At 44.1% G+C, this 10,000-nt stretch overlaps 1 protein-coding gene across 3 annotated transcripts in view; it reads left to right on the plus strand.

The window, feature by feature from the left end:
* The window catches only part of LOC147034330 (KH domain-containing RNA-binding protein QKI-like), a 554,637-nt gene that overhangs the window by 43,311 nt on the left and 501,326 nt on the right, over positions 1 to 10,000 (plus strand). For all 3 annotated transcript variants that reach the window (XM_085880964.1, XM_085880956.1, XM_085880974.1), the window contains one exon: positions 9,131 to 10,000. This exon is cut by the window's right edge and continues 87 nt beyond it. In XM_085880964.1, coding sequence (XP_085737090.1) covers positions 9,970 to 10,000 — 31 coding nt within the window. In that variant the 5' untranslated portion in view covers positions 9,131 to 9,969. The remainder of the gene's footprint in view (positions 1 to 9,130) is intronic.

Raw genomic sequence — 10,000 nt, forward strand, 5'->3', positions numbered from 1 at the left:
ATTACTGACAATAAGGGTCACCTATTTCGGCGACCCAATATATATATATATATATATATATATATATATATATATATATATATATATATATATATATATATATATATATATATATATATATATATATATATATATATTGTTACGGCTGTGGAAATTCGTAAACCACCATTCAGGGCCCGGAGGTGAGATATCTTGAAGTACATGTGTAGTTAGCCCCAAACCCGTTGTATAGACAATTTATTTGATTCATTCGGGCTACGATCCTTTGAGTTAGCCATTTTTTCTGTTCTATCTTTATTTTGAACCAACCACGTCTCAACCACCATCACACAACAACCACCACGCCAGCCATCGTCACCAACCGCAACCACGCTCCAACCCTCGGACAACAACAACAACGCCAACAGCCACGACCTTTACCTTCACAACTCACTCCCACATCATCGCATCACCGCCATTCCCAAACGGCACCATAACCATCAAACCACCACCGAAAACCCTCCACCACCTTCACCTCTCTCCTTCTACGGCCAATTCCCGCACCACCTGTGAACACTGAGTGTCGGACTGTCTCGGGCCCATTTGGCGATTGCCGAACGCACCGAGCCGCGAGCGCAAATAGCGGCCTTTCCGAGGGAGAATTCGGATCAAGAACGCTACACGCCCACTTTTGCTCCGTCCAATTAGCAAGCGCGGGGCGGCTTGGCCCCGCCTCCTGGCGCATCTGTGTGAAATCGATATATGCAAATTCTAGAATCAGGGGAGGTTCACGCCCACTTTTCCTCCGTCCAATGGGCGAGCGTGGCTCCACCCCCGAGGTCATCCTGATCCGGATATTTGCATATTGTTTTCTCCTGCCGGCCTATAAAACGGCGAGCGCAAGTCGAATCAGGGCAGAGTGAGTCGAGTCATCGGTGTGGCAGTCAGTCGAGTCGGGTGGAGAGTCAGAAGTGATCGGTGTGGCAGGAAGAGTCAAGTCTTGTGGCGAAGTGATCGTTGTGTCATCGAGTTGGGTTCTGGAGTCGGCTGAGAAGAGTTGTGGGAAGAGGCCAAGGAGCTCGGGTCCGAGGCGAGAAGGACGGCGGTCGGCGACGAGGTCGCGGTGTGGAATCGCTCGTCGCGGGACCCAAGCCAACCAGCCATTCTCCCTCCCCCAGGGCATCAACAATTCCCCCTTTCCCCCGCGCTGAGATTGTGCAACAAGGGGGCCCCGTTCCCACCCCACTCAAAACGTCGTGCCAACGAAACCCGCCAAGGAGCACGGAGTCGGGGCACAGCCACGCGGCCACATCTGCGGCTCGTCCGCCAACGCGTCACGAGGATGCGGGTAGGACCCCCCCGGTCTCGCGGGCCTGGCCGCTCCTTCAGGTCACGCGCACATATTGGCCTACAGGCCCGTCTGCCCCCTTGTCTATGAGGGTGGCCTCTTTCCTTTGCTTTTGAGTAAATGTGTGTTGGCGCCGTCTGTAAAGTAGAACTGTATAAGTGTTGCAGTGTGTGCGTGTTGTCGGTAGTAACTCTGCGTCGTTGTTGCTTTTGTTTTTGTTGCTATATGTGCATTTTGACTGTTTGGCTGTATATGTGTGCTTTCCGTGTGCCGAGAAATAAATGTGCTTTGTGTGAACTGTTTTCCCGTTTCGCTTCGTCTTTTCTTTATTGACCCTCCATCCTGCTTCACGTAAAGGGTTCATAGTGGGCTTAAGACACCCGGTAATTAATCGGAACCCTCGAGGCCGACGATAACACCGCTCGGTTATCACTGTAGCATGGAACCGACCGCTTAAGCGGTTCGTGTCCGGAGTCGGCCTGTGGCATGGTACGATCGCCCGGTCGACCATCTGCGCAGGTACTTTAGGTAGATCGAATTTGGCGAGCAACCCTATCCTGCGCGGGTGGGCAATTGGCACGGTCGTGGTGGGGTTAAACCCCCACCCGTGACTAGCTCTCGGCGTTGTTCCGAGAGGGCCACGACTGAATTGTCCGTCCGGTGGGCGACGTGGTCGCGATTCGAGTGACATGGCCGTCCGCACGCCGGCCGGCGCGAATTCGCAACAATATTAATGGTCCCGAGTTGAGTAGCTAAAGAGAAAATCGTCGGAGAGACAGAGAAAGAAACAAACAAACATAACTAGATTGGCACTCAGAAGAGCATGTACACCCGCCAGGCTGAACAGTTTACCCACTGAGAGGCCGGATCTACATCTAGACCTGAACCAAAACCTAATCAGCTTGTTCTTGGCACCTGCAGAAAAATGTCAACAGATGTCATGATGCGTCAACAAATGACCATCTCATCAGGTTTTTATGATACATACTCGTGATAATGCTAATTATGATGTAACGGCATGCTCAGCTATTCAGTCCTTGGTTAAAATATACATTCATGCATACATGCATACTATACAGAATGGACCGAACACACACACACACACACACACACACACACACACACACACACACACACACACACACACACACACACACACACACACACACACACACACACACACACACACACACACACACACACACACACAATACCTGGTGTTGGCTTAATTATTAGGGTGGTGGGCTTGGGATCCAAGGGTCCTGAGTTCAAATCCTCCTCTGCTGTTGAATTAACACAAGGTGGGGTTGACTCAGCCTGCCGGCCTTCTGAGGTCGGAAAAATGGGCGCCAGCATTTGCTGGTATCCTGTGTCAGAGTGGTGACCTGTCCAGGATTGTGCCCAATAGCCAAGGAGACTGCTTTGGCAGCAACAACACTGCACGGAGTATGGTCCCAATGGATGGATGGAATGAACTCATCATTACAAATTGGGTTCAAGTCAGAACTTTGACTGGGACACTCAAGAACATTTATTTTCTTTTTATTCAGTTACTCCAGTGTGGCTTTATCTTTGTGCTTCAGATCATTGTCCTCCTGAAATGTGAATCTCTTACCCAGTTTCAGATTCATGGCTGACTTGAGCAGGTTTTCATCAAGGATTCTTCTGTACTTTGCACCGTCCAATGTCCCTTCTATCTGTACAAGCTTGCCAGTCCCTGCTAATCAAAAGCAGCCCTATAACATGATGCTGTCAACATCATGCTTGACAGTCGGGATGGTGTTGACTGTATGATGTGCAGTGTTCGGTTTGCGGCAGACGTAATGCTTTGAATTTAGACCAAAAAGTTCAATTTTTGTTTCGTCTGACCACAAAATGTTTCTCCAGATGCGGCAGTATCATAAAGAATGCTTTTTCACAAACTGCATACGAGCTTTTAGATTCATCTTTTTCAGTAATGGCTTCTTTCTTGCCACCTGTTCATAGAGGTCAGCTTTGTGAAGGGAACGGGATATTGTTGGTTGATGAGCACTGACCCCCATCTCGGACATAGTCTTGCAGATCTTTCAAAGTCATTCTTGGATTTCCAGTGACATTCAAAACCAGTTTCCTGCTTGCCCGTCTGCTGAGTTTGGATGGGCGACCTGATCTGGGTCGAGTCTGGGTGGTATGATACGTATTCCATTTCTTACGGATGGATTTCACCATACTCAAAGGGACAATGAGTGACTTTTAAATCTTCTTCGAACCCCCTCCTGAACGATGCTTCTCCACCACTTTATGTCTGACTTCTTTCAAAAGCTCCTTGGTGTTCATGTTTGCCTTGATAGTTGACCAAGTGAGTTGCACCTTAAAATTCCTTAGATAAGTAGTGGTGAGCTTAATTTTTAATTTTAACCTCTGATTACATCCAGATGAAACCTATTACACTTATTTTGTAACCTTTCAAACATAATTTGCTCCTGAAGTGATTTCAGGTTAATTAGGCAAAGGGTTTCAATACTTATGCAACTAAGAATCATCTGATTTTCTCTGTTAATCCAACTTATTCACATTTTATCTGCATTTTTTTTTTTTGCTTTATCAGTTTGGAGTAGTTTGTGCAGACTCTACATATTAAGTTTGATTTGAAATGATCATTAAATAATCTCAGGTGGCATCAAAATGTGTAAACTTTGGAGGGGATGGGTTTGCAGGCCACTGTATCCTGTATCCATGAATACTTTTGCAGGCCACTGTATTCTGCTCACAGACAGACAGACAAACAGATAGACAGGGGCGAAATCATAACATGCATCCACCATCGTGGCAGAGCTAATAATCAAATTATTATGTAAAACTAACTTATTTGTGTATTTTTAGCTCAGACTTTTATTTATTTCACTCAACTGCCCCGAAAGGGCAGTTTGACAAGCATTTCATTTATTTCATATGAGTTATATAATTCCAAAGTTATTTGAGAAGATTTTTATTGCCAGTTCAGAATTATTTTGTTTTGGGTCTAGGTGTGATTGCCGACCAAAACAGAAGGGTTAAATTGCAAGCTTGAATCATCATGGAGTTACATATGGAACAACCTTCGAGGAGTTATCAGACATTTTTCTGGATGAAATGCACTTGAAAACACCTTCTTTGGACTTTTATTCCTATCTTCAGTTGGGGTCGGCTGCTCGGATTTTCCTCCAGAGTAATTTTCCAAGTGCATTAGCACCAACCACATTCATATCCTTCTCGCATCACTCCATCTGATCTTTTGCCTTCCTCTATTTCGCTTCCCTTGCGCCGGTTGGCCGAGAACTCCTCTTACTCTACTCCTCTCATTCATCCTTAACACTTGCTCAAACCACCTTCACCGAGCAGTTCTCATCTCGACGATGTACCTCAATCCTAACCAATTCCTGATATATTTATTTTCCCTTATTTCCCTCAATGAAGCGCCAGCCAACCATTTTAACATTCTCATCTCAGTTCTTTTGAAGATATTTTCCTCTCTTTTTTTGAGCGTCGATCTTTCAGCACCATACATCATCACAGGTCGACTGGGAGGTTGTACTTCAACTTTTAATCTGAAGTACATTGTTTTTCTCATGGAACACTCTGTCCTCTTCCTGCCATTTCTTCCATCAGATTTTCATTCTTTCTCTCACTTCCAACATTCTCTTTCCTCGCCCATCATTCAGCCCAACTAATTAAAACTACCGCTTTGCTTTGGTCTCCATCTTGTTCTGTCCACTACATTTAAATCTTCTCTTCCTCTCTCATGATCTCTGATGAAGCGTAAACCTAAGAGAATTGTGTTTTACCTTTTACCATTTTGACTGTTGTCTTAGCACCAACTGCACATAACTTGGATAATTCTAACTTTTTCTCAGGTACCCCGTTCTTCCTGAGACACCAATAAACACTTTGTGGGACCCAATTATCGGCCTTCTCCGGATCCATGAACCCATAAAATTGGCACATGTACAGCCCCCTTCCTGTATCGCAAGCAACAAAAGATGGGAAACGTGCATGCCTGGAGTTAATACTCCATGGATAGCCGACTTCAGGCTTAATTTGGATGAGGCATCACCTGAACTGTCGTGTGACGTGCCTCTGTTTTTGAGGGTGTTTAAAAAAAACAAAGGGATTACCGTAATTAATTGGTGTGTGTGTGTGTGTGTGTGTGTGTGTGTGTGTGTGTGTGTGTGTGTGTGTGTGTGTGTGTGTGTGTGTGTGTGTGAGAGAGAAAGAGAGAGAGAAAAAAAAACACCACAGAGAAACACACAACAAAAAATGGTTGCAGAACTCCTTCCTTTATGGGCTGCCTCCCTTCCTTTCTTCCCGATACTCAAGGCCTTGCTATCAGTGCCTGGTAGATGTGAATGAATGGCGTGTCATCCTCAGACATGGAGACTGTCACGGCCAATTGATGATGCTGATCCTGAACCAATCAGTGCCGTGATCACCAAGAAGCATGGGTCAATGACCCATCGCCTTCTTCACTGCCTCTTAGGGGTAGCTATGCTCGAGGGTCCATCCCCAACCAATGAACATCAGTAGTGCAGAGCTTATTCCTTTATCCCATATGGTGTGCCAGAGGGAGGAAGTACTGCTGCCCACACCGTGAGCCGCAAGCTGGCATGTCGATGTCTGAGATGCCCAGAGAGCCTCCCTCTCTCCCGACTCCTGCCCAACCAGACTTTGTGGACACAGGACGAGACATCTTACCCAAACGATGTAAAAATGTCTCGGCCCATCCATTCACCTGGTCCACACCGGATACTTTACTCTAACACAAGCACTTAATGCAGGTGGTCCAAAAGTCATATTATATGAAAATACAAACGGTAGTTAAGGCCTTAAGACGAATAATTGACCCCTACCCCATAAAGGTAAGAATAAGTATTTTTGTTGCCCTCTACCATCTTCTCTTGAACGTGCTTCACAATAATAGATGCTATACATTGTTCCTTTCTTCGGCATAAAACCAAACTGCATACAGTCGACAATCAGGAGTTCCCTCAAGCACTTCTCTGCAATTGATTCACAGATTTTTCACCCGTGCTCCATTAACGTTATCCCTCTGTAATTGCCACATTCTATGGGGTCCTCTTTATATTTAAATATTGGTACCAACTTGCTTCTTCCCAATCTTCCAGAATATGTTCTATCTCTCGTAGTTTCTTTACCAGCTGCCAAATGCAATGAATCCCTTCCTCTCCCAAGGCTTTAATAATTTCAATTGCTATTCCAGTAAGTCCACTTTTATTTCCTGTAGGCATGCAAAAATTAAATATATATATATATATATATATATATATATATATATATATATATATATATATATATATATATATATATATATATATATATATCATGACTATAATCCTGGATGAGCCCTTGGGTGGTGGAGGCCCCGTGGCACGTGTTGGGTGGTGGAGGCCCCGGTTGCCCTTGCATATATCCGGCCCTCATGGCAATTATTCCATGTTGATTCAACACTGCTTCACCAGGTGTGACTTTGCTATCCATTCCCAATTTTCTGTCATGTGCCTGGCCAGAATGTAATCGATCTGACTACAAGTACTCCCACGCTTCGAGGCGATCCTATGCTCTTCACTTTTATAAACATTGGTGCTTTTACCATTGTCAACTCCCATGTTTCAGACAATTCTAAAATCCTTTCCCCACTCTTTTTTTTGTTCAAATACCAAAAACGATCCCACTGTTGACACTTTTATAGCCATCCGTTCTTTTTTCCCACTGATATCCATTGAAATGTTCAACATAAGTTTATGTCCTACACAGTGTCTCTGAAGGCATCTTTTTCTTCCTCTTGATTTCCTACCTGGGGGGCTTAACAAGATGTGATGTTTAGAATCCCTTCCTCAATGATCACAACAATCGTCACTGTGTAACTAATTCTCTTGACTCCCACCACCATTACCTTCAGTTCTGCATCCAGGATTATTACAAGTCCACTCTTTCTGGTGCTCTCTCCAAAGTCAAATAACTTATAACCTCCCTGAGTTTTGTGGTACTCTTACCCTTCCATTTAGTCTTTTGCAGGCATGCAGTTTTCACTTTCCCTTTTTCCATAGCATCCACAATTTTGTTATGCTTGCCTGTCAAATGTTCGACATTCCACATTTCAAATCTTCTCTTCTTACGTCCTCTCGCTCAACCTTTGCTGAGGTCCTGGATTACACTGCTGTACCCTTCGTCCATTTGTTAGAGAAGTTAGGAGAACCTGCTGCATGTGTCTTAAGGAGAGATTTCTTCGAATATTTCTGCCGTAACAAATTTTACAGCCGGTTACCTTGTCTGATGTTAACCACAGTAAAAGCAGTGGGCTTAGCCTTTGACCATCCAAAGACTTGCTCATAAGTCAATGTCTGTCCTCTGTATATTATTCTTATTGCATGTAGCAGCTTGGCTGCCAGGTAGCTAGCATTTTCTAGGGGTGTGACTCTGCTACTGATGCTGTGCCCCAATACCAATACACTGGTACTCATTTCACCGACCTCAGAAGGATGACAGGCAGAGTCAACCACACATGGTGTTGATTCAGCAGCCAAGAGGGCTCAAACTCAGGACCCTAAGATCCCAAGCCAGCCATCCTAACCACTAAATCAACAACAGGCTTGTGTCCTCTGTATTAACAAGGTCCACAATATGAGTTTGGCTAGGAGAAGCTTCCTTTACCATATGCTGCCCATTGAGGTTGAGGCATGGGTGCTCAACCCTTCACCTCACCCTGGATATTTCTAACTCGTTCAACCTTTAAACACATCTAATTGTGGACAAAAGAAGGACTGATGATGTCAATTTATGGTGTGATTGAACATAGATAGAGAGAAATAAGATAAGGGTTCCTCTCTATGTTATGTATGCAAAATCGTGGAATTTCTGACTCCCGCTACCCCCACCACCAACCCCCTCACCATGTTGAAAACGGGCATTTTTAACTTTGCTCCCACCTCATAAATGTATTTCTCATCCTCCGTTCCTTCAAGTTTTTCTCTGCTTTATACAGAGCTGGTCATAATGAAATTGTAATGCTGTTTAATATTTTAAACATAGGTTCCTGAACCTCAAGCGATACCCTCATCACCATAGTTTTTAAATTTCATGTTGGCATGACATGATTGCAGCGGCAGTTCGTTGACCTTCAAAATCAAGATTCGATAATGGATTTTTCACAAAGAGGGATGCTATCTTTTAATATGCCTTCACTCCACCCTCCAAGTCCCTCGGCTTGTTCATGCCTTAAACTCCTACTTTTTGCTGTTGTCTGTTTGTATCGTCAGTTATCATACGTACAAAGTTGTGTCTTTGGTGGTATTTATTAATGATGATAAATTATCTGAAACCTTTTGTTGTTTATTGAGATTTATTGGAATGTTATTGGTTTGCGTGTGTGCAGTGTGTGTGCTCTGGTTGCTCTTAACGATGAAACCTTCCCACACAGTTCTTGTGATTATAGTTTGGCATTCCCCAAATATATATATATATATATATATATATATATATATATATATATATATATATATATATATATATATATATATACATATATATTCAGAATTGTTCTGCACACCCTTCAGTCGTTTGTTAATTACAATGGGTCAGGTTATGATCACATCACTTTGTAGCTATAGACATGAGAAACATGATGTTCATTGAGTTTATATGCTCATCATCATTTCGTATGCAGTCTGTGGCTGCTGGTTGTATCACTGCTGGGAGTGCGGCTGTGCTGCGTTTTTGCAAAAGTCTAATCTCCACCAATTAATGTTTTATCCTGCCCCCTGTTTCCAGTGAGCTGGTATGCATTTTGCCAACCTCGGAAGGACGACAGCCTGAGTCAGCCCACCTGGTATTACAGAACGGCATGACGGGCTGAAACTCAAGACCCGAAGAACCTAAGCCAGCCACCTTCACCATTAAGCCAGTACCAGGCTAGTTTATGTGCTTGGAAGGAGTAATGAAAACGAGTTGCAGCGGAAGACTTCGAAGGGTCTTCAGAAATAGCTCGAGCAACTCAGCTATCCCCAAAGAACATAGAATAAGCCAATGAAGGAGTTTCTTCCAGTAGAAGAACTGGGGAGAAACATCCACCAAGAGGAGCATTCTGGGCACGAAAGGACAAACACTGACAGGAGCTCATGACACGTCGGACGAGCAAGAGTCACACACATCATGGAAATGTTCAACGTTGGACAAGATCACAATATTTCCTGCACAAAAACAGTGTGCTGGATATTTTATACTGTATCAGGTTTGGTAGTCATTAGTGGAATACCACTTCACAAGCTCCTGTTATCAGATCAGTACTGAATACGACCTCCTACAGTGATGCTGTCAGCACTGAAAATGGACTCGAAGCTGATGAAAGAAATAGTTTTATATGGGCACAGATCCATTTTCACATCTTTCAACAGGGATGGTGGAAACCACACAAATCACTGGACCTGCTGAATGCATCATGGCAGCAGTTCCTTCACTGCAGGTGGAGTAAAGGTCTAATTAAAGGATGTTCAGCCGCCGATGTGGTTTCAGACTCCCGATCACATTGTGAGACTGAGTGGAATTCATGGAGCATGTAGGGATCATGGCAGGACAGGTTTGTTCTTTCATGCCTCCCTTGTGTCTCGATAATGATGGGATGTTTCATGATGGCAATAAAAG

Source organism: Eptatretus burgeri, chromosome 1 (assembly GCF_056783735.1).
Source record: "Eptatretus burgeri isolate ZD-2024b chromosome 1, Ebu_testis_v1, whole genome shotgun sequence".
NCBI lineage: Eukaryota > Metazoa > Chordata > Myxini > Myxiniformes > Myxinidae > Eptatretus > Eptatretus burgeri.